The 26,241-nt window shown below is 39.0% G+C and overlaps 1 protein-coding gene across 1 annotated transcript; it reads right to left on the bottom strand.

Annotated features, from left to right (window-relative positions):
- Positions 1 to 1,327: 1,327 nt before the first annotated feature.
- Positions 1,328 to 2,727, bottom strand: LOC119281141. The gene is made up of 2 exons (XM_037561755.1): positions 1,957 to 2,727; positions 1,328 to 1,881 (listed from the first exon to the last, which is right to left on the bottom strand). Exons 1-2 carry the CDS (start codon positions 2,500 to 2,502, stop codon positions 1,606 to 1,608), a joined length of 822 nt encoding a protein of 273 aa, XP_037417652.1. The 5' UTR covers positions 2,503 to 2,727; the 3' UTR covers positions 1,328 to 1,605.
- Between the last annotated feature and the right edge of the window lie 23,514 nt (positions 2,728 to 26,241).

The raw sequence follows: 26,241 nt of genomic DNA, 5'->3' as shown, positions 1-26,241 counted from the left end.
CTGCTATCTGGATAGCAGTAGCGTCCTTTGGGACCACATGCTACTGCTAAGTAGCAGTAGTGCTACATTTTGATCTGCGCTACTGGCAAGCTTCTGTGTATAAGGTTTTCTCTAGTAGTGTTCCTAACAGTATAATTCGCTGAGTGGACCTCATGCCAGATGGTGAGGGCGGCAATAGGCCAGATGTTGATGTTGAGGACTACCAGAGTAGCAATATCCCAAATGGAGTTAACGATGTGCGGAGCAGTGAAACCTACGAGCAGAAAGACTTGTGTTGCCGCCATGCATAGAATAACGAGGTGGGCAAGAGGAGTCGGTGGAGATGGTATTGCACTCCAAGTTCGCCTTTGTGTTCATCCTGTCCCAGAGAAGCGGCCCACCAAAAAGTTTGACCTTGATGGGGGCCATGGAGCCCCAGATATAGCTAGCGTTGTCATCAACCTCAGAGTTGGGCGAAAGTGATGTGTAAGCACACCTTAAGGAGAACGTTGAGCCATGGTTGAGGAACATTTCGTCTAGAGCATCACTAGTAGAGACATCCTGCAGTAAAGATAAAATAGCAGCAAGCTTGACAGAAGCAACATGGGGCGATCCCACAAGTTCACGAGTAATCCATCCTGCAAAACCCGAGCAACCAGAATGTGGGGTGAGGTGGAGTGAGAGTTTAAGTGGGGGTAGGCTAAAGCTAGAGGTCTTTCAATTAGCCAAGAGTTGCAAGAAGCAATGTTCAAGAAATCGTTAACAGGTAGTTGCTCGGTCGGTTTAGGAGTAGCGATTAATCGATGAATAAGCCTATTAAATGGATTAAACCATTAGTTGGTATATTGAATAGGAACTTGCTAACATATATCTAGATTTCTTTATGTATTGTACCATACTCTCATGCTCCCAGCTATGCAATATACCCAAACATGTTGTCGTGCACGTATTAAAAGCATAGAGATGAGGTAAAATTATTAAATCCTAGCTATTAAGGAGTGGGATGGGGCTAGAAGGGGTTACGGGCCAAAATCTTGAGCTTTGTTTGCCCACCTGATAATGGTCCAGTAGGGATTAATCAGCCTGAGAAGTAATTAATGGTTGTAACTGGTCAATTGACCGGTCAACAAGTTAACACGGGAATAGGTGCTATTTGATTCGGCCACGCTATGAGTAGCCATTAACTGGTCTGATTAACCGGGAGAATACTTGAACAATGGCCAGAAGAATGTGGAGGTGCCATTGTTAAGTAGGATGAAAAAAAATATTTTGTAGAGATTGAATTTGGTCATGGGATGAAACATAGATAAGATTAATTGACATGAATACTGATGCACCTTATATGGAACATAGGGTGTAGTACACAACCATCAAAGATGACTCTTTTGTTTACATAGGGAAACAACAACGGAAACATACTCAAGAAAATAATTTCCTATAGTTTCACACCCACATAACATATCTCCAGCCTTGGGCTTCTATTGGTAATTTTGTTTCCAGGACAAATAACCTCTTAGAAATTTTCTCCACCCTTGCTAAAACCTTTGTGCATTCACCCATTGTGTGGCTGTGAGAAATATTGGTCCCAATAATATTAATCATGGGTTATCTAGTTATGCGGCAGGATCAACTTTGTAGGCTTTTCATCCTTGCTTTGCTATGCAAACTCATGTGACCACCATATGCTTGAGATGAGTTGAATGTGGCACTGCAAATCTTGCATTTGTACTTGCGTGCTGTTGTAGGACCATGTGTAATACCACTATCAGAAATAGCATTTGCACCAACTAGAGGGATTTTATCTTCTCTTGGAATAGGTGAGGACCGCATGCCTGGAGAACCAGGGGTAGGTACACCATAAGGATCATCAAATAACAATCTCCCATCTTGTATGTTCTGTTCCTGTTACATAGTACTTGGTGTGAAGGGGTGAATCTTTTCAGGATAACAAAGAAACGTAGATGGTAGTGAGTTTACCTTTGAGACATGCTTGATGTCCATCTTAGAGATCGAACCATCATCCGGCTCGCCCATAGCGATAACTTGGGAATGAACAACTAATTTTTGTTCTGTTTGGAGTAACGATGTGAAGGATGAAGCTTCCATGGAAATATTATGCCTCTGATGAGATGAGTCAAAGTCATTCCAAAAAGGATTTGTGAGGAATTCTTCATGTGAGAACATTTCTTTTTTGTCCAAGGATAAAGGATTAGGGATCATATCACCCAATTGTGGGGGTAGTGGTGCGAGGTCTGTATGTGATTGGTATGGAATCATGGATCTATCATTGACTAACATCACATAAGCATCTCGTGGTGCATGGATGATTGGTGAGGAATTTTCTATTGAAGGTGAATTTGATGATGGGGATTCAAGGGCTACAAAATCTTTTAATGTCGGCATGGCTGTCGTGCCTCTCAATGCTTCATGCAAGGGGGAAATGTTAGGATAGGAGCCATTAGGATCCATAGCTACTAGCAAGATCAACAATTTGAAGTAGAAGCTATAGAGAATGGAATGCATATGCTAGGATGGCGTTTGATGCTTATGGAGATTACTACATAAGGTGATATTTATAAGGATCTTACAAAACTATAGGCGTGCATGGACTCATGTACTATTTAATTATCTCATTACCAAGAAGATCTGGATTTTAATAACTGGTATTAATACAACATATAAAAGATATGGGATAAAAAATTCTAATAATTAACAAGATCTTTTACGATCTTTTGGTAAATTTGATCTTCCCACCTGCTTTCATAAAACCTAGCACTAGTCATGTGCAATATATGGTATGATTATTGAAGAATTGGTCCCATGCATGTCCTCTTTTGTTGGAAGAATAAACATGTATGTTGATACAAAATTGCATGAAGTGATGTCACTTTATTATCGTATTTCAAAAAAATAACTTCCTTATATGATTGCAAAATAGGTCCAAACTAGTATTGCTAATGGATCTGTGAGAGATAGAGATAGATAGATAGAGAGATGGAGAGAGCAAAGATTTTCCATATATGTCTTTCTCTCGTGGATCAACATTTTGATGCAAGGCAGGCAACCAAAAGGTCCAAAGTTGCACCCCGCAGGTTTGCTGCAGACTATCAAACACATCCTCAATGTTTTCCGTAGGGGACACGAGAGACTGCATAGTGGGTCAACTCTGTAGGTCATCAAGTCAAGCACCAAAGTAGTTTGTACTTTGAAAGACATATACCAATCTATGCGTTTATGTGGGTTCTTTCTAGGAGGAGGATAGGCCGTGACACTCGATTGGAGTGAGTGCAGGCTTCATTCTTAAAGAAGACATATCGCAATCACCTTGATATACAAAAACTGCATGTCAATCATATGAAATGATCAGCTGAATCAAGCGGCACTCGTCCACACTAACTTTTAGTAGCTGCACTGTAGCATGCCCAGTAATCAAAGAGGAGAAATAATTGTGATCCATTAGTACCCACAAGGAAGAAAATACGCATACGCACATCCGCGGGCGAATTTTTTTGTCGTCCAGTCAAATTCGCTGGTATAATTGGATCATCCTTCATTCGTCTTCCTCCCCCGCTCATCTTATTCATCATCAGCACCACCCGTGCCTTGCCTCTGAAAATGTTATGTCCAAGACTCGCCGCTACTCGCCAAGGTGTCCCTGTCTCTGGCTCCGAAACATTCCTGGCTCAGAGTGGGAGCTCTAAGAAGATGATTGAAGCATGAAAAAGTTTTAGGCACCAGATAAATAGCAAATGCGAATAAGGGTCTCTTTTATTTGCAAGATTTTGAAAATGCGGGAACAAGAAAGGTATAGAACCGAAGTGGCAATGCCCACTTGAATCCTATAGGATTAGCAAGCATCGTTTGATGCCACATGAAAAACAAAGGAATTGTAAAAAAAGGTTGGAGTGGAAGTTAGATATGCTATGAGATATAGTATAAAAGATTACATATGAAGTATTCCTATGGGATTCGATCCCATGAATCAAAGAACCAACATAGGAAAAAAAATCCTTAAGTATCTTAATCCTTCAAAAATACTATAGAAACCCTTTGAATCAGAGTAGCCCCAAATGGGAAAACACTACAACTATGACAACAACAGATACTCGAAAGTGAATCGGTTACCGTGGTAATTGTAGTTCACCTATGTTGGCTGGAGTTTTATCTTCCTGTTATGGTAACTCTAAAACGAAATATGTATGTGGCATGCCACATCTTTTTTTCAAAACTACCAACCACACTGGATGTCGTTTGTTTCAAATTTGACGCGCACTGGTTTTACTCCATCGCGACCGAGCGCGATCATGGGCTTTTAGTCGCTGGTGTGTGGGCCCTATCGATACTGTCGCCTACTCTCCCTTCCCACCCTACATTACTTCCCCCCTATTCATTTTTTGGCAACCACACCTCTTCCCACTCTGCTCTCTTCTCTCTCCGCTCTTCCTCCCGTGCTCTAAATTGACAATGCATGAAGCACTTTGACCATGTCGATTCTCGGCGGTCAGTGATAATTCTGTTGATGAGTCACATTCTAGTCCCCTCCATATCCTCCCCTAATCTGTCGAGTAGTTCGTGTTCAGTTTTGGTCGCTATTATTTGTGGTTTGTTCATCGGATTGGTCGCTCATTATACATAGCACAGGTGAGGGATTCATTCCAATAAGCTAAATCGGTGATGGATTTGCTATTTGGTAGCCCCTATTTCGCATGCACAATGTTTAATTGACGATTTTCTGTTATTTTCATGGGTTAGTTCTATTGATGTTTGGAACCAAACGTCTCTATTCGCTATTTCCATATTGGTTCTAGCGTTTCTAGAGATGCTTATTTTTGCTTTGATCGATTATGTTTTCCATGCACGGTCGCTTCCACGATGATTTTGCCGTTATGGTTTTCATGGATTGCAGGAGGGTTAGTTGTGGGAATTGGGAACCAAACCCCTCTGTTCTTCAATGTTGATGCTATCAATTTCGTAGTGCTTTTCTCGGTTTAGAAATTTGTTTTCAATCCTGAAGGACCTGCTGTAATTTGATACGTCTCCAACATATCTATAATTTTTTTATTGTTCATGCTATTATATTATCCATCTTGGATGTTTCATATGCATTATTATGCTATTTTATATCATTTTTGGGACTAACTTACTAACCTAGTGCCCAGCGCCACTTGCTGTTTTTCCTTGTATTTATCTCTACAAAAAATCAATACCAAACGGAGTCCAAATGGAACGAAACTTTTTGAAGATTTTTCTTGGACCACAAGACACCCTAGAAGCTTCGGGAGGAGGCCAGAAGGGCCACGGGATGGCCACAAGCATAGAGGGCGCGCCCGGGGGGGGGGGGGCGTCCCCCAAGCTTATGGGCCCGCGTGGCTCCTCTAACCTAATTATTCTTCTATAAATACCCAAATATTCCCCGTAGACCACAGGTCACACCAAAAATACTTTTCCACTGCTGTAAGTTTTTGTCTTCGTGAGATCCCATATGGGGACCTTTTCGGTACTCTGCAGGAGGGGGATTTGATCATGGAGGGTTTCTACATCAACCTTGCAGCCCTTCCGATTATGTGTGAGTAATTTACCATAGATCTACGGGTCCTTCTCTCTCTTTGATCTTCAATACAATGTTCCTCGATGTTCTTGGAGATTTATTCGATATAATCTTCTTTTTCGGTGTGTTTGTTGAGATCCAATGGATTGTGGGTTTATGATCAGATTATGTATGAATATTATTTGAGTCTTCTCTAAACTCTTTTATGCATGATTTATATAGTTTTGTATTTCTCTCTGATCTATTGATTTGGTTTGGACAACTATATTAATTTTTCTTGCAATGGGAGAGGTGCTTTGTAATGGGTTTAATCTTGCGGTGCGCAACCCCAGTGATAGAAAGGGACATGACACATATTTGTATTGTTGCCATTAAGGATAAAAAAGATGGGGTTTGTTCATATTGATTGGATCTATCCCTCTACATCACGTCGTCTTGCTTAAGGCGTTACTTCATTTTTGTTAACTTAATACACTAGATGCATGCTGGATAGCGATTGATGTGTGGAGTAATAGTAGTAGATGCAGGCAGGTGTGGATCTACTTATCTCGGACGTGATGCCTATATACATGATCATTGCCTTGGATATCGTCATAACTATGCGCGTTTCTATCAATTGCTCAATAGTAATTTTTTACCCACCGTATGCTTTCTTTCAAGAGAGAAGCCTCTAGTGAAAACTATGTCCCACGGGTCTATGTTTTATCATATTATTTTCACATCTATAAAATCAAAAACACAAAAATACCTTGCTGCAATTTATATAGTTTTATTATATTTTGCACTTCTACTTATGCTTTATATCTATCACTATTAGATCTCATCCTTGCAAGTAACCCTGAAGGGATTGACAACCCCTTTATCGCGTTGGGTGCAAGTATTTGTTTGTTTGTGCAGGTGCAATTATTGGAGACTTGTGTGTTCCTCCTATTAGATTGATACCTTGGTTCTTAACTGAGGGAAATACTTATCTCTACTTTGCTGAATCACCCTTTCCTCTTCAAGGGAAAAACCATAGCAAGTTCAAGAAGTAGCAGAAAGAATTTCTAGCGCATTGTTTGGGAGGATCTACACTAAGCCTACCAAGTACCTATCATAAAATCTCATCTCTTGCATTTACATTATTTTCCAAGTGACTCTCGTTTTCCTCTCCATCGCTTCTAAAATGTTTTCAGAAAAATACAAAAATATTTGCCTTTTTATTTGCCCTCTTTCCGATCGCCTTTTCATTTGCTTCTTGTTTGCATGTGTGCTAGATTGCTTTCTGTGTCATGATGTCTCAAGAAAACACTAAGTTGTGTGATTTTTTCAACACTAATAATAATGATTTTATTAGTACTCCGATTGCTCCCGCCACTAGTGCAGAATCTTATGAAATTAATGCTGCTTTGTTGAATCTTGTTATGAAAAAACAATTTTCTGGTAGTCCTAATGAAGATGTTGCATCCCATCTTAATACTTTCGTTGAATTGTGTGATATGCAAAAGAAAAAAAGATGTGGATAATGATATTGTCAAATTGAAGTTATTTCCGTTCTCACAACAAGATCGTGCTAAAACTTGGTTTTCATCGTTGCCAAAAAATAGTATTGATTCATGGAATAAGTGTAAGGATGTTTTTATTTGGAAGTATTTTCCTCCCGTTAAGATTATCTCTCTTAGGAACGATATAATAAACTTTATGCAACTAGATCATGAACATGTTGGACAATCATGGGAGCGGATGAAGTTAATGATAAGAAATTTCCCTACTCATGGTTTAGTTTATGGATGATCATACAATTTTTTATGTTGGATTGAATTTTGCATCTAGAAATCTTTTAGATTCCACCGCGGGTGGTACTTTCATTGAAATCACATTAGGAGAAGCTACTAAACTCCTAGATAATATTATGGCAAATTATTCTCAATGGCACATCAAAAGATCTTCTACTAATAAAAAAAGTGCATGTTATTGAAGAAATTAATACTTTGAGTGGAAAGATGGATGAACTTATGAAATTGATTTCTAGCAAGAATGATCCTATTGATCCTGATGATATGAATTTGTCTACTTTGATTGAGAATAATAATGAATCTATGGATGTGAATTTTGTTGGTAGGATTTTTTTGGTAATAATGCTTATAGAGGTAATTTTAATTGTAGGTCGTGTTCTAGTAATTCCTCAAATAATTATGGTAATTCCTACAACAATTCTTATATAAATTATGATAAGATGCCCTCTGATCTTGAGAACAATATTAAAGATTTTATTAACTCTCAAAAGATTTTCAATGCCATGATAGAAGAAAGATTGCTTAAGTTTGATGATGTGGCTAGAAACGTTGATAGTATTTCTCATGAGATTGATTCGCTTAAGATTAGATCTGATCTTGATATTAATGAATCTCTGAAATCTATTCAAATTTCAATTAATGAAAGTAGGGAGGGAACTGCTAGAATAAGAGCTAAGAGAGAATGGCTAGGAAAAGTATGTTCTTCTAGTTTTTGCAATAATCATGATGAAAATCTTAAAGTGATTGGTGTGACTAATATTGAATCTTTGTTTGATAATATAAAACTTGACAAAGAAGGGGCTGGAGAGGAGTCAACTTTAGCTAGAAGATGTCCCAATAATTGTGAGTGTGATGATCTTAATGAAAAAACTCATAAAAGTGGGTTTGGCGAGGTCAAAACTTTAACTAGTGATGTGCCCACTTTTTTGGATTACAAGTAGTTTAATTATGATAATTGTTCTTTGATTGAGTGTATTTCCTTGTTGCAATCCATGCTAAATTCACCTCATGCTTATAATCAAAATGAGGCTTTTACTAAACATATTGTTGATGTTATGATAAAACCTTTTGAAGAAAAATTTGAGTTGGAAGTTTCAATCCCTAGAAAGATATATGATGAATGGGAACCTACTACTAAAATTAAGATTAAATATTATGAGTGCAATGCATTATGTGATTTGGTGCTAGCGTTTCCACTATTCCAAAAACTTTATGTGATGTGCTAGGCTTGCATAAACTTGATGATTGTTCCTTAAATTTGCAGTTAGCATATTCCACTATTAAGAAACCTATTGGAGAATTAAAGATGATATTATTATTGCAAATATGAATTATGTGTCGTATATTTCATTGTGCTAGATATTGATTGCAATCCTACATGTCCCATAATTCTTGTTTGACCTTTCCTTAGAATAATTGGTGCAATTATTGATACGAAAGAAGGAAACATTAGATTTCAATTTCCATTAAGGAAAGGCATGTAGCACTTTCCAATAAAGAAAATTAAGTTACCATATGAGCTATTATGAGGGACACTTATGGATTGAATATCAAAGATGAAAATACCTAGATCTATGCAATATGCCTAGCTAGGGGTGTAAAATGATAGCGCTTATTGGGAGGCAACACAATTTTTTTGTTTTTCTTCTGTTTTCAATAAATATTCAATTATACTACTGTTATGATTGTATTTTAGTATTTTAATTAGTGTTTGTGTCAAGTAAGGCCTTTGGGATGGTTTAGAAGATTGTTGATTTGATTCTATGAAAAAACAGAAACTTTTGTGTCCAGTAGTAGAATTGTTAAAATTTGCTGCAGCATGATAAAATTCTGATTTTTTACAGAAGATTGATATACAAATTTCCCATGTTGTGCTAATTTTCAGAATTTTTGGAGTTACAGAAGTTTGACTAATGTTCAGATTACTACAGTCTGTTATGTTTTTGACAGATTCTGTTTTCATTGTGGTGTTCGCTTGTTTTGATGAATCTATGGGTTGTATTGGGGGGGGGGGTATGAACCATGGTGAATTTGGAATATAGTAGATATAATGCAAATATAAAATTTGAATGAGTTCACAACGGTACCTAAAAGTGGTGATTTGCTTTATTATACTAACGGATCTCACGAGTTTTCTGTTGAGTTTTGTGTTGTGAAGTTTACAAGTTTTGAGTGACGTTTCGATGGGCGAAGGAATAAGGAGTGACAAGAGCCTAAGCTTGGGGATGCCCAGGGCACCCCAAGGTAATATTCAAGGACAACCAAGCATCTAAGCTTGGGGATGCCCCGGATGGCATCCCCACTTTTGCCTACAATCCATCGGTAAATTACTTGAGGCTATATTTTTAATCACTACTTGATATGTGTTTTGTTGGCGCGTCGTGTATTATATGAGACTTTGCTTTATTTGCTTTTTAGTTTGCCACATTCATCCTTGCTGCACACACCTTTTTGAGAGGGACACACATTAATCATGAATTTAGTAGAATACTCTTTGAGCTTCACTTATATCTTTTGAGCTAGGCAGTTGCTCTAGTGCTTCACTTGTATCTTTTAGAGAAAAACAATGGTTATATTTTGAAGAAATTGATGAACTCTCATGCTTCAATTATATTATTTTGAGAGTCTTATAAATAGTATGGCAATTTGCTTGGGCTATGAATTTAGTCCTTATATGATGGGTATTCAAGAGTGATATAATAAAAACTTTCATGAAGATCATTGAATATATGAGAAGTTTGACTCCTTGCATTTGTTTTGAGATATAAAGATGGTGATATTAGAGTCATGCTAGTAGTAGATTGTGGAATAGTAAGAATATTTGCGTTAAGATTGTGATTCCCGTAGCATGCATGTATGGTCTTCATGTTATGTGATGAAGTTGGAGCACAATTTATCCTTGATTGTCTTCCTTTGCGTGAAGTTAGGGGCGCACAATGGTTAACTCCTACCAACCTCCCCCATAGGAGCATGCATAATAGTCTTTGCTTTGAGGGCTAATAAACTTGTGCAATAAGTATGTGAGTTCTTTATGACTAATGTTAGTCCATGGATTATATGCACTCTCACCTTTCCGCATTTTGCTAGCCTCTTCGGTACCGTGCATTACCCTTCTTACCTTGAGTTGTGGTGCAAACTTTGCGGTGCATCTAAACCCCGTGATATGATATGCTCTATCACACATAAGCCTCCTTATATCTTCCTCAAAATAGCCACCATACGTACCTATTATGGCATTTCGATAGCCATTCAGAGATATATTGCCATGCAACTTCCACCATTCCAGTTTATTATGACACACATCATCATTGTCATATTGCTTTGCATGATCATATAGTTAACATAGTATTTGTGGCTCCGCCACCATTCATATTTTTTATATATGTTACGCTAGATCATTGCACATCTCGGTACACCGCCGGAGGCATTCATATAGTCATATTTTTTTTCTAGTATTGAGTTATAATTATTGAGTTGTAAGTAAAAAGAAGTGTGATGTAAGTAAAAAGAAGTGTGATGATCATATTCATTATTAGAACATTGTCCCAGTGAGGAAAAAAGGAAAGGACAAATGAGCCCAAGAAAAAATAGGCCAAAGAGCCCAACAAAAAAGAAAACAATGAGAGAAAAAGAGAGAAAAGGAGATAAGGGACAATGTTACTATCATTTTCCACACTTGTGCTTTAAAGTAGCACCATGTTCTTCATGATAGAGAGTCCCCTATTTTGTCACTACCATATATTACTTGTGGGAATTTTTCATTATAGAACTTCGCTTGTATATTACAATGATGGGTTTCCTCAAATGCCCGAGGTCTTCATGAGCAAGCAAGTTGGATGCACACCCACTTAGTTTTCTTTTGATCTGTCATACACTTATAGCGCGAGTGCATCCATTGCATGAAAATCCCTACTCCTTGCATTGATATCAATTGATGGGCATCTCCATAGCCCATTGATTAGGCTCGTCAATGTGAGAATTTCTTAATTTTTTTGTCTTCTCCACACAACCTCCAACATTATACTCTATTCCACCCATAGAGATATTCCATGGCTTGCGCTCAAGTATTGCATAAGAGTTGAAAAAGCTTAAGCGCATTAAAAAGTATGAACCAATTGCTTGGCTAACACCGGGGTTGTGCATGATTTATACTTTGTTCTAAGAATATGGAGCATGACAAGACTATATGATTTGTTAGGGATAACTTTCTTTAGCCATGATAATTTGAAAAGACATGATTGCTTTCTAGTATGCTTGCAGTATTATTGTTTTTATGTCAATATTAAAAAAATTCTGAATCTTATGAATCTGAATACTCATGCCACATAAAAAAACATTACATGATAAACATGTTAGGTAGCATTCCACATCAAAAATTCTATTTTTGTCATTTACCTACTGGAGGACGAGCAAGAACTAAGCTTGGGGATGCATGATACGTCTGCAACGTAATTTTTTATTGTTCCATGCTATTATATTATCCATCTTAGATGTTTTATATGCATTATTATGCTATTTTATATCATTTTTGGGACTAACTTATTAACCTAGTGCCCAATGCCAGTTACTATTTTTTCCTTATTTTTGTCTTTAGAGAAAATCAATACTAAACGGAGTCTAAATGGAACAATTTTTTTTGAAAAATTTTGTTGGACCACAAGACACCCTAGAAGCTTTGGGAGGAGGCCAGAAGGGCCATGGGATGGCCACAAGCTCAAAGGGCTCGCCCCAGGGGGCGTTCCCCAAGCTTGTGGGCCCCCGTGGCTCCCCTAACCCTAATTCTTCTTTTATAAATACACAAATATTCCCCGTAGACCAGAGGGCACACCAAAAATACCGCCGCCGCAAGTTTCTGTCTTCGTGAGATCCCATTTGGGGACCTTTTCCGGTACTCTGCCGGAGGGGGATTCGATCACGGCGGGCTTCTACATCAACCTTGCTGCCCTTCCGATGATGTGTGCATAGTTTACCACAGACCTACGGGTCCACAGCTAGTAGCTAGGTGGCTTCTTCTCTCTCTTTGATCTTTAATACAATGTTCTCCTTGATGTTCTTGGAGATCTATTCGATGTAAGTTTCTTTTGCGGTCTGTTTGTTGAGATCCAATGAATTGTGGGTTTACGATCAGATTATCTATGAATATTATTTGAGTCTTCTCTAAACTCTTTTATGCATGATTTATATAGCTTTGTATTTCTGTTCAATCTATTGATTTGGTTTGGCCAACTAGATTGATTTTTCTTGCAATGGGAGAGGTGCTTTGTAATGGGTTCAGTCTTGCGTTGCTCAATCCCAGTGACAGAAAGGGACATGGCACATATTTGTATTGTTGCCATTAAGGATAAAAAGATAGGGTTTTTTCATATTTATTGGATCTATCCCTATACATTATGTCATCTTGCTTAAGGTGTTACCTGTTTTTGTAAACTTAATACACTAGATGCATGCTGGATAGCGGTCGATGTGTGGAGTGATAGTAGTAGATGCAGGCAGGAGTCGGTCTACTTGTCTCTGACGTGATGCCTATATACATGATCACTACCTTGGATATCGTCATAACTATGCGCATTTCTATCAATTGCTCAACAGTAATTTGTTTACCCACCGTATGCTTTCTTTCAAGAGAGAAGTCTCTAGTGAAAACTATGGCCCCACCGGTCTATCTTTTATCATATTATTTTCAGATCTATATAATCAAAAACACAAAAAATACCTTGCTGCAATTCATTTACTTTTATCTTATTTTGGACTTTTACTTATCTTTTATATCTATCACTATCAGATCGCATCCTTGCAAGTAACCGTGAAGGGATTGACAACCCCTTTATCGCGTTGGATGCATGTATTTGTTTGTTTGTGAAGGTGCAATTATTGGATACTTGTGTGTTACTCCTACTGGATCGATATCTTGGTTCTCAACCGAGGGAAATACTTATCTCTACTTTTCTGCATCACCATTTCCTTTCAAGGGAAAAACCAATGCAGGCTCAAGAAGTAGCAGAAAGAACTTCTGGCGCCATTGTCTAGGAGGATCTACATTAAGCCTACCAAGTACCTTATGCAGATATGCCATTGATAATTTCTATGTGTTGTGTTTTTTCTAGCAAAATATTGGCAATGTAAAAGCCTGTAACATCCCAAAATTCTAAATTTTGGAATGTTATATTAAATAAATAATTATTATTGTTTGTTTGATTATTTTGTGATTGATTGTGTGAAATTTGAAACTTTTGAAAGTTGAATGAGAGGGAATAAAATGACTTTAAAAAAACATTCATTCTTGCATTTGATCTCCATGAATTCAAATTCAATTCAAAATCAAAGCCCTAGAGTGAAGATGACATGACTTCTTTTATCAAAGAAATGAAATTGGGTTTTTGAGAAGATTTGGATTCCATTTGAAAATATTTCAAATTCAGAAACTTTATGCAACTCAATGATTTACATGAGAGAAGATAAAATGACTTCTTAAAATTATAAGAAAGATAGTTGGAAGTTTAAAAGAACGAATTTGAAAGCCCCTTTAGTTCCTTATGAAATTTCACTTTTTTCTTTTAGTTAAAATAGAGTTTTGAAGTTCAAATCCTCTAGAAACTTGTTCAAAAGAGAGAAGGAATGTGAACCTTCAAATTTTTCAGGAATATTTGAAATATATTTGAATAAGGGAAAACAGAAAAGATTTGAGAGTGGTTTGAAATTCAATTCAAACCAAATTATGACTTATTTGGTTTTTATTCAAATTCTTTTTCTCCAAAAATAAAATATAGTGAAAATAGGGAAACCTGATTCCCTTCAACAGAAAAAATGGAGAATAATAAATTTGTATTCATTTTGGTACTTTAAAATAATTTTGTTTGCATGTTAAATGCAACAATAGCATTGTTTGAATTTTGAGAGTTTACAATTACATTATTTGAAATTGAAAAATAGTTCATCTTTTTCTTTGTAACCTCCTGAAAATTTTAATTATTATGTGCCTACACAATAGTTTTATTACATTTGTTTATTTTGATTTTTCTTTTCTGTGTTTATAAAACTAAACAGGAAACACTATTCATCCATACAGTCTTCATCTGGGCGACCCGCTCCTATTCCTCGCACGTGTGCGCAACACAGTAGCAGCAGCACTCCGCCCAACTAGTGCGCCCTAGTATTTTTTTTCATGGGCCAAGCCGAGCTGGCCACTTTCCTTCATTTCTTTTTCTCTCTTTTCTTTTGTTTCTCGGTTTTCTTTTCTCTTGGGCCGTTCCTTTTCCCGTACACTAGTAGTCTTTCTTCTTTGTTTCTGTTTAGTCCCACATTGCCTAGTTATAGACCTCCAAGCCTCCCTCCAACCTATAAATAGAGACCAAGTGTACAAAAAAATCATCCAACTCGGGTTAAATCAATCTTTTGGTTTAAAGTAGCTTCACACAAAATAAAATATTATTTCTTCTCTCTGACGGGAATTTTGGAAGTCATCTCCTCTCTCTGAAGTCGTCTATTCTCTACGTTTTAAAGGAATCTCTCTTCGTATTTTTTATACTCCCATAGTTATTATTTTTAGATTAGTATATGATAAAAATCTAGTTTTTCCTCTTAGTTATTTAATTCATACATAGTAGCGTCTTATGTATAAAATAATTAGATTATCAGTATTTACACATTAAGCCAAGAATTCTTTTAGACATAGCTCTTTCTCTTCCGTAAACAGCTTGGTCCTGATTTTCCAAATATCCGTAACTTTTTACTCTTTTATCTAAATTAGTGTTTCCACACATCATTCTAAGTAGATTCAATGCCATATTGAATTATTCGTATCTTGATTAGTTATTCTGAATCTAATAATTCTTTTTACTACACGCTCATATTGACTTCATACATCCAGTAGCATCAATTCTAAACTTTTGAATCTTTTGTTGGTTTTGCTCGATTATTTCATAAGCTTTCTCTATGCTTCTTTATGCTCTTTTTTTGCTTGTCGAGTGATTGCTTATTTGTATGTAATTGTGTTGTTACGATAGATTTCTCGGAATGTGACGAGTAGAATTATCAGGATTTATGAGTGCGAAAACTTTATCAAATTTTACCAGGCAAGTTCACTTTGATCATATTTTGAACACCTAAGATTTTTTTGCATTAGTTTCACTTTTTTTCTTGCATTCAATAGGAATATTGAAACCTGTACCTTGAGTAGAATCATGAGATAGGAACCCATGCCTTTGTCATCAAGCCCCAGGAATCATTGTTAAGTTAGATGCACCTATGCTTCAGGAGACGGGGATTGGTATGAGTGTTTCATGTGAGATGTGAGCGTGATAATAATATTTGGATCGACCTCAAGACTAAGACCAGACAGTGCGAGGACTTCAAGGGAGGTGACCAAGTCTTGCGGGAAAAATGTGCAAACCTCTGCAGGGTGTTAAACTAATCGATTAGTCGTGTCCCTGATTACGGACAATTTGAGCGACTGGAATTGGATGGTCTTGATATTCTCAACACGATTACCAATTAAATGAATTTTGGGTTTATTAGTAATTGGGATATGAGAATTGGTTGGTGGAACCATCTCATTAACAACCAACTTTTGTATTAATTTTGCATCGGACTCCTTTGTTGTAGGGGGAAATCAGCTTTTCACAAAAAATATAAACTTAGAGCTACCACAAAACCATATTGCATATAGTATAGCAACTACTTTCTATTGTGATCTTGCAGGTACATTCAATGTACTGACCTACATGGCTGCAACGTCTCATGTTGTAGGATTTCTATGACAAGTAAGAGTTACGATATAGGGTTATGGTCTACACTCAACTTGCCGATGGCGTTGATGGGACTCCACACCTGTTTGTTTGTTTCCGCTGAGACTTATGAGGTACATAATAGTTTTACGTTATTTATACATGTGATATATACATTGATGTACTGTTTGTGCCATCATACTGATCCACGGATGGCACAGATACACAGAGACTTGACCGTTTGAGGTCGGTCGCTACAAAGCCTCAACTGGTGCATAGTCATTACTGGTTAGTTACACAAAGCGCTTTTAAAAGGCAAGCCTACGATGGGCTGCCTCCTATTCTACAATGTTAGTGCTCCACTTTTTTGTGTTACTGACAGTCATTCCTTTTTCTTTTTCCATGATCTATGATTTGTGTAGCTTACTCCCCAACCATCCGGTAACAACCTTTTTGTTACCAGCTTCTGTACATTCATGTTATTGATCTCACTAGCCTTGGGATCAGCATTCCTAATGGTCAAGTCGCAATTAACATGTGGACAATTGACTGGCATCGAAAGTGCTATAGATGGACACCCAGAGGGACAAGCTTTCTTATGGGAAATTGCCAGTAATTTTGTATTTTCATTATTTTTAGTATATGAACTGCCAACAACTTTTACCTTCCCATTTACTCATGCTTGTTTTCTTGATTTTATCCTATGTGCCATCTCAAGCCCCGATATGGTCAAGACTATTGCATGTTTGGTGGACTACAAGAACTTGACAAATTCATGCATTTTCATGCAACACCAAACTGTGGCCAATAGGTATGTACTTTTTTGTGTGTTTCAAATTCTTTTTTTGGTAAACAACATTCTGAAAGCTTTGCAACTTTATTGTAGTAGCATGGCAACTTTTTTATAAGTTGATGTATTTTTTTTGTGCGGCAGCAAACCCCTTGCATAGTTTGTTCATTTTTTGTTGTGTTTTTAGTAGTTTTAGATGGTAACTTATGTCTCTCACAACCTGATCACTCCCCCACTTTTATGATGAGAAACTTGCTAAAGCTTCTGCTATTGTGGGTCATTTTTCCTCTGGCTTGGTCAGCCTCATGGGTGAGTTTGTAAATGGTTTCATATCTATGGAAGACAAAGGTATTGCTGAGATGGCCCGTCTGTTAGAGACCGAACACACATCAAGGAAAAGATTTGGGAAAACAAAACGCTTAGGTGTTAGATAGGGATCACAAGATATAGGATGACGGCAGCAACGATTACTCTAATGATGATCCAGACTTCCATGTTGTTTTATGTGGTCCATCATGGGGTTTGAGGCTTCCAGTAGCGGCGGACCGGATGCTCATGAGGCTTTAGGTAGTGGGTCAGCGAACGCACACGTGCCTACAAGTGGTGCTGCAACTGCAGATGTGCTGGTAATCTCAACGGGAAATGATGGAAGCACCCCTCAAGTTGTCCGAACCGGACAGTCTCTTGAGTTAGAGATTATGCTTACTGAGTGCTCCGGGACTGTATCCGGTGAAGGAGTGCATAGCCTGCCAGAGAGGCAGATACTCAAGTCTAGATGACCATTTATGCTTGGGCGAAGAGTAGAAGTTCTTCTCTGGTTCAAAAGGTGGACAAGAAATATTCCAGATGTTGCAAGAAAATACGCCTACCTTCTCCGCCTGTGCCCCCCAGTATAGTTGTTTCTGATCAGCCATCGTTGGATGATACACATCGATATGTCAATCAAATTGTCATCAATGAGCTCGATATTGTAGGTCCTGATAAGGGCATTGGCTTAGTAATCCCCGATCCCACGCAGAAGAAGAAACAACCTCGGCACTGAGTTTATTATCCTCCCCATGCGAGTACTATTTCTTCCCAATCATAAGTAACCCTTTGTATGATAACTTTTAGTACTTAACTCCTGATAACTCTAGGTACTTGTGTCTGGCAACTAATGTTTTTTGGTTGTAAGTTAGATAGCCTTTTGTAGTTAATTTTTTTCTGTGATAACTTTAGTACTTAACTCCTGACAACTCTAGGTTTTTCTGTCTGGTAACTACTATTTTTTGGTAAGTTAGATAAATTTTTCTACTTAACTTTTTTGTATGATAACTTTAGTAATTAACTCATCATAGCTCTAGGTTCTTTTGTGTGGTAGCTACTATTTTTGGGTTGTAAATTAGATAACTTTTTGTAGTTAACCTTTTTTGTATGATAACTTTAGTACTTAACTCGTATTAACTATAGGTTCTTGTGTCTGGTAACTTTTTCATTTGTACGATATCTTGGTTAAATATTTTTTAGGGGTTCGGTCGTCCCATCTGTCGGTGTTGCCAGCATTCAGCAAATGCGATCTACCAATCTGGGTGTCATGTCCAAGGAGCCAGGTACTTTTTTCAAGATATTTTTTTACATTCCACATCTCCCCCCCTCTGGAAATGAGGCTTACAATTTTTTTGTTAATAGGTCCCATATTAGTTCTTGGCAGATGTGGACTCGGTTGACCCGTCATGTAGGTGATTATGAATCTTTCGCCTCCCTTTTTAGTATCATTCAAAATCATTCCAACTATGGAAGTCCAAAGCTTTTTGTGTGTGTGGTAAATTAGGTGAATACAAACTGGTAATTTACCCTTTTCTGTTGGGTATGGTAAATGGTTTGGAATTGGCTTGTAGTTTTCTCTATTAAAGCTTGGTAAGTTTAGTATTATTAGCATGGTAACTTGTTTTATAGGTTTTTTGTGTCTTTTGCTAGGTAACTTTACTTTTTTTATTAGCATGGTACTTCGGGTTTGTAATTTTATTGTTTCTAGCATTATAAAGCATTCTTACTTTTGGGGTTGAAAGTTTTTTTTTGGTGTGATAACTCAGGTGAATATGAGCTGGCAATTTTCTTTTATGGAATAATAAATTGTTTGGATTATGCTGGTAGTTTCCATCTCATCCTTTGTACTTTTTATGAGAAATATAGCTACAATTTTTTAACTCAATTATCATGTGATGAGTTCTCTTGTTTTACATTTTCCCTGTATCTACAACCTTTTCTGTGTGTGTAGCAAGAAGACCATGAAAAATGTGGGGAAGGTCAAGGCGTCTTCTCAAGTAGCACTTGCAACTAGGAGTGAGTACGTCATGAACCCATATATGAACCCATTTTTAAAATGTATTTTATATCATAATTGATACAAAATTCCACGCCTACATCTCCTCAACATGTGTGCGCGGCACAAAGTTTTCTAAAAAAATCTGCTTTTATTTTGTCTGCACAAAAAGAAAAATTTTAGTGCTTCTAAATAGCGTTCCATGACATGTTTTTTGTATTTTTTGCACAAGCTAAAGAAAAACTTGTTTTCTGCAAAACTTTCTGGTAAATACAACATCACCTTGTTGATAACTGCATCACTTCATTCCTTTTGGTGTTTTGACTACTAACCGTCTTGAATCCCCCTCATAATTTTCTTGTTGTTGGTCCATAGTTAAAGTATTATAGTGATGATAATTACTTTCTTGAGAATAGCTGCATCGATAGTGACTATTTTTTAACCATCTCATCCCCTAATAACTTTCTTATTTTTTCTATGGTAAATATAGCATCACCTTGTTGATAACTACCTCCCTTCACTGGTACAACGAGGTGCTATACAAGCGGTTTTTAACCCCTTTCTGCGATGGCATTTGGAACCGTCGCCAAGTGAGTGTGGGCTATAGGGTGGTCCTTCCCACATGACCCAGAAACCGTCGGGGATATGGAGCCATGATCCAGAGGCCTTGCAAAATGTAATCGTGTGTGATGCAGCACACACTAAATTCTTTCGCACGTGTGGGTCCTGTGATTAAACGTTTCTAATGACGCAGTGAAACCAAATGCTGTGCCATAATGAACCGTTTGAGAAACAGTATGTAAGGCACACGTGCCAACATATGAACTGTGTGCAATATGTGCCCCATCACACACGAGTTTTCTATGGGACCCGTCTGCCATGCAAGACTCCATCCCACACGTTTCCCAACAATTACCGTGTGTGATTATGTTCTATCACAAATGGTTCGGGAGCCTGCAGGATCGAAAGTAGGTCTAGAGGGGGTGATTAGACTACTTGACCAAATAAAAATCTAGCCTTTTCCAATTTTAAGTCTTGGCAGATTTTAGCAACTTAGCACAAGTCAAGCAATCAACCTACACAAGCGATTCTAAGAGTGTAGCAGCACAAAGTAAAACACTGCATATGAAGGTAAAGGGAAGGGTTTGAAGAAGGCAAACGCAATGTAGACACAGAGGTTTTTGGCGTGGTTCCGATATTTGGTGCTATCGTACATCCACGTTATGGAGACTTCAACCCATGGAGGGTAACAGTTGCGCAAGTCCATGGAGGGCTCCACCCATGAAGGGTCCACGAAGAAGCAACCTTGTTTATCCCACCATGGCCATCACACACAAAAGACTTGACTCACTTGGGTAGATATTCACGAAGTAGGCGATCTCCTTGCCCTTACAAACTCCTTGGTTCAACTGCACAATCTTGTCGGAGGCTCCCAAGTGACACCTAAACAATCTAGGAGACACCACTCTGCAAAAGGTAATAAATGGTGTGTTGATGATGAACTCCTTGCTCTTGTACTTCAAATGATAGTCTCCCGAACACTCAACTCTCTCTCACAGATTTGGCTATGGTGGAAAGAGGATTTGAATGGAAAGCAACTTGGGGAAGGCTAGAGATCAAGATTCTTGTGGTTGGATTGTAATGTCTTGGTCTCAACACATGAGTAGGTGGTTCTCTCTCAGAAAATGAATGGTGGAAGTGTAGGCACGTTCTGATAGCTCTCTCTCAAATGGAGATGGGGTGGAGGAGTATATATAGCCTCCACACAAAATCCAACCATTACACACATTTGACCCAGCTCGGTGAGACCGAATAGAAGAACTCGGTGAGACTGATTAGTTCAAAATGTGAATGTTAGGAATCTCGGGGGGACCGACATGATCAACTCGGTGGGACCGATGTGCTAGGGCTAGGGGAAAACCTCATCTCGGTGAGACCGACTGCATAAACTCGATGAGACCGATTTCAGCAATGAGCAAATAGAGAGTTGGTCAGGCAAACTCGGTGGGACCGATCGCTCATTTCGATGAGACCGAAACGTTATGAAGGGAAACAGAGAGTTTCCAATGCGAACTCGGTGGGACCGATTGCTCATTTCCGTGAGACTGAAACATTACGAAGGGAAACAGAGAGTTTGCAATGCCATCTCGGTGAGACCGAGAATCGTATCGGTTAGACCGAATTGTCTAGGATTTCTGGCAATGGCTATGTCAACAGAACTCGGTGGCACCGGATAGATCAAGTTGGTGGGGCCGAGTTTGACTTTAGGTTTTGGACATATGTGGAAATGAGAAATTGGCTGAGTGTTTTGGAGCAATATCACTAAGCACTTTGAGCAAGTAGACCATTAAGGCACACCTCATCCCCTTTTAATAGTATTGGCTTTCCTATGGACTCAATGTGATCTTGGATCACTAAAATGAAAATGAAGAGTCTTGAGCCTTTGACAATCTTTGTCCTTAGCATTTTGAGGGGTCCACATCTCTAGTCCATGCCATGCCAATCATTGAACTTTCTGAAATATTTAACTTGAATGGATATTAGTTCAATGAGCTATATGTTGTTATGAATTACCAAAACCACCCAGGAATTAGTTGCACTTTCATTCTCCCCCTTTTTGGTAATTGATGACAACATATAGATCAAAGCTTCGACAAATGATAATATGAATGAAATACATCATCGCTTTGAGAAGTATGTGATAAGCAAGAGCTGCCCCTAAATTTGTGCATTATTTAAAATTTGCATTTGAATGCAAATGCACAATCGATTAGGATCATGGGTCACTCTTCCATATCACATACATCTTGGTGGATGATGAACACTATGCAACTTTATTCTTGTAGACATGTGTTGGGCCTCCAAGCGCATAGTTTTGTAGGACAATAGCAATTTTCCCTCAAGTGGATGACCTAAGGTTTATCTATCAGTGGGAGGTGTAGGATGAAGATGGTCTCTCTCAAACATCCCTGCAACCAAATAATAAAAAGTCTCTTGTGTCCCCAACACACCCAATACAATGGCAAAATGTATAGGTGGACTAGTTCAGCGAAGAGATGGTGATAAAAGTGTAGTATGGATAGTGGATATGAGTTTTTGTAGTGCGAACAGTAAAAAAAGCAAGGTAGTAAATAGTAAAATGGAGCACAAGTGGTATTGCAATGATGGAAAATGAGGCCTAGGGTGCATACTTTCACTAGTGCAATCTCTCAACAATGCTACATGTTGGATCATATGATTATCCCTCAAAGTGCAATAAAGAATCACTCCCGAGTTCCTATTAGTAGAACAAAAGATAGAAATTTTTTGTAGGGTACGAAACCACCTCAAAGCTATCCTTTCTGATCAATCTATCCTAGAGTTCGTACTAAAATAACACAAAGCTATTCTTTCCGGTCGATCTATCAAGAGTTCGTACTAAAATAACACCATATGACACACATCAACCAACTCTAATGTCACCTAGATACTCCAATGTCACCACAAGTATCCATGAGTTAATTCTACGATATGCATCAGACAACTTCATGATCATAATATTCAATCCACACAAAGAACTACAAGGGGACCCCAAAGTTTCTATCGGAGAAAAGATAATAAAAACGTGCATCAAACCCTATGCATAGATGACCCCAATGTCACCTCGGGAATCCGCAAGTTGAGTGCCATAACATACATCAAGTAAATCAATATGATACCCCATTGTAACCTCAAGTATGCATACCGCAAGACATACATCATGTGTTCTCAGATCTGAACATTCAATCAGACAAGAAAAAACTTCAAAGGGTAAAGATTCAATTCATCACAACAACAGTAGAGAGGGGGGAAACATCATATGATCCATCTATGTTAACAAAGCCCATGATATATCAAGACCGTGACATCTCAAGATCATGAGAGAGAGAGAGAAAGATTAAACACATAGATACAGGTACAAACCCTCAGCCCCGAGGGTGGACTACTACATCCTCAACGTGGTGGCCGCTAGGATGATGAAGATGGCCACCGGTGATGACCTCCCCCTCCTGTAGGGTGCCGGAACAGGCTCCCGATTGGTCTTCAGTGGCTATAGAGGCTTGCGGTGGCGGAACTTCCGATCTAGGTTCTTCTCGAGGGTTTTTGGAATATTTGAGAATTTATAGGGCGAAGAGGGGGTGCGGGAGGCCACCGAGGTGGGCACAACCCACCGGGGCATGCTTGGGGGCCTAGGCGCGCCCTGGTGGGTTGTGCCCCCTTGGGGCACCCCCAGGTGCTGCTCTGGCCCATTGGTAGTCTTCTGGTCCATAAAAATCCACAAAAAGTTTCGCGGTGTTTGGATAACTTTCATTTCTGCACAAAAAAACAACACCACGGTAGTTCTGCTGAAAACAGCGTCAGTCAGGGTTAGTTCCATGCAAATCATACCAAAACCATATAAAATTATTGTAAAGATGGCATGAATACTTCATAAATTATAGATACGTTGGAGACGTATCAGTGGAGCACACAAAATGATAATCTATGAAAAACATGCACTCATCACCAAGGATAAACATGATTGAAGATACACAAGTATCATAGATATCATCAAGCAAAGTATGATCAAACACACGATCAGAAGAGTATCTCACACACATAACACAAATATTGTAGAATGCATCAAACAAGCAAACGACCAAAGCAAATGATCAAAGTAGCAAGAGAGGCAGCAAAAAGCAAAACACACAATCTCTCAAAGCCTAATGATCTATATACTTTCTCCCCCTTTGGCAACAAGTTACCAAAAAGCTTGAAAATGCATAGTGCTATGCGGCACTCTAGGCACGATCTCCGGTGTGCGTAGATGGCGTCGAGAGGAGTCCGTCTGCAAAAGCTTCAACTGACATCTGTGGAGCTGGAGGAGTTGAAACTGGAGGTGTGACTGAGGCAGTTGCTACAGGTGCTGAAAAGGTAGTCCTGGAGTCTCTGACAACTGGCACAGCTGTAGACCTTTGTGCCCTTGGCACTGTCTGAAAGACATCTGTGGTTGGTCTGTCATTCCTGTCCTCAATTTCTTCCTGGAGATTCTCCATAGTAGTCGGGATCTCTGTGACCTTCACATCTAGATAATGGAATTTGGTCTCAATGATCCTTTCAAGACTTTCATGATTCTGAGTTAGGGTGGCCAGGCCCTTCTAAATCCTCATAGTATCCTCAAGCAGATAACTGAGTTGATCTTACTTCATCTTGAGCATCACTTGTGAAGCATCTAGTACACTAGCTGCTTTTGCTGCTTTAGCAGCCTTTGCTCTCTCTCTCTCTCTCTCTCTCTCTCTCTCTCTCTCTCTCTCTCTCTCTCTCTCTCTCTTCTCCTGGGCTTCTGCACTGGTTGGATGAGATGCATCCATAACAATCTCATTGTCTTCAAATTCTGGCCTCAGGGGAAGGTTCTCTTGGTCAAGAAGATATGTCCTTGTCCCCATCTTGGAGTTGATTAGCATCTGTATGTGAGGGGCATATCCACATGATCTCTTCTAATCAGCTCCAGTTCTCTTCACTGTTTCAACTATTAAGCTCGTCACTTTGAACTTTTCTATCACATGAAACATATGGAGCAAGTTGATGGAGTGACCATGGATCATCCTATGATCTCCTGACTTGGGCAACAGAGTGTGACTCAAGATGGTGTTGATGGTGGTCAAACCTGCCAGCAGATAGTATATAGACCCAAGCTTGTGCGTCTCCAAGGCTTTATCAGGAATTTCCTTGTACATATTTGCCATGGAGTTGTGATCCTTCCTTGTCTTGGCATATACACCCGTGTCATTTTCATCTTCCTCGGGGGCATTGATCAACTTGGCCCATTCAACAATTGAATATTGATATCTGGTTCCTTCTGTCATCCAGACAATCTTGCCATCTGGATAGAAATGAGCAGTGGAGTAGAATTGCAATATCATTTCATCATTCCACTATGTCAATTTCTGACCAACAAACTTGTCGACTCCATTCATCCTGAAGCTCTCATGCACACCTGGGAAGTAGTCCTCATTATCATCAATGTATGTCTAGTCAACCCATCTCATATCACTGACATTAGGCTTCTTGTCTAGCAAGACAGTCTCATAGAAGTCCTGTTGTTCCTTGGTGTGGAAACGCTAGTCTACGGCAGTTCTTCTCCTGGTGGCATATGGATCAGTCTGTCTCCACAGTCTCAGACCTGCATCCTTCCTTTCCTTCATGTTCTCAGCAACAGGATGACCACCACTGTGATCAGGAATCTTTGGCTTTAACTTTCTGAGCACTTGTTGCTCTTCATCCTCTTGAACTTCTGGCACTAGGCCTTGTTCTTCTTAGCAACATGGATGTTTCTGGTGGATCTCTTGTGTGCAGAAGGTTTTGAAGCATGAGCTTGAGTTGGAGGCTTGGGGGTAGACTTGGGCTTAGATGGACCAGCCCCTAATCTTATAGCATCCCCCATGAGCTTTTGAGTTTTTGCAGCATGTCCACCTGGCTCTTCTCCTCTTCAGAATCTCTCATCATGGAAGGTTTGCCAATTACTCTAGCCATAGTCTTCTTGACTCTCTCCTTCCTCTTCTTTCCTCCAGCAGCCTCTTCCTCTCTTGGTTCAAGAGTGAACTCGATGGTTTCCTGAGTGGAGGCCATGGCTTTAGACATGGGCTTCCTCTTGGAAGGAGCTTTCACCTTCATTCCAGGCTTGGTGGCAGCAGCAACAACACATACTCCTTCTTGAGCACTTTCTTTGTCGAGGTCACCTCCTCATAAACAGCAAAGTCCTCATCCTCTGAATCTGAGGTTCTCTTCTTCCTTTGCCTAGTAGAAGCCTTAGGCAAGTTGCTTGGAGTACTTCTGCTACCATCATCATAACTGCTATTGGAGGGACTAGTGCCCTCATTGAGATTCACCTGCTCCGGGCATCGGGCAGCACCCACCTTTCATCCCGGTTGGTGGCACCAACCGGGACCAATACACAACTTTCGTCCCGGTTGGTGGCACCAACCGGGACCAATGCTACCCTTTGGTCCCGGTTCGTGCCACCAGCCGGGACGAAAGGTCTATTTTCGACCAGAGGGCAGCATTGGTCCCGGTTGGTGCCACCAACCAGGACTAAATGCCATGGTATATAAGCCCACACTTCCGCC

Source organism: Triticum dicoccoides, chromosome 3B (genome assembly GCF_002162155.2).
Source record: "Triticum dicoccoides isolate Atlit2015 ecotype Zavitan chromosome 3B, WEW_v2.0, whole genome shotgun sequence".
Classification (NCBI taxonomy): domain Eukaryota; kingdom Viridiplantae; phylum Streptophyta; class Magnoliopsida; order Poales; family Poaceae; genus Triticum; species Triticum dicoccoides.
This window is presented reverse-complemented; position numbering and strand designations above follow the sequence as displayed.

What these genes read in the sequence shown, in the direction of transcription:
- LOC119281141 (XM_037561755.1), bottom strand. Translation starts at nt 2,502, where the DNA reads ATGCATTCCATTCTCTATAGCTTCTACTTCAAATTGTTGATCTTGCTA. An exon ending in ACATCAAGCATGTCTCAAAG is followed by an intron (nt 1,882 to 1,956) that starts GTAAACTCACTA and finishes ACTATGTAACAG; the next exon opens with GAACAGAACATACAAGATGG.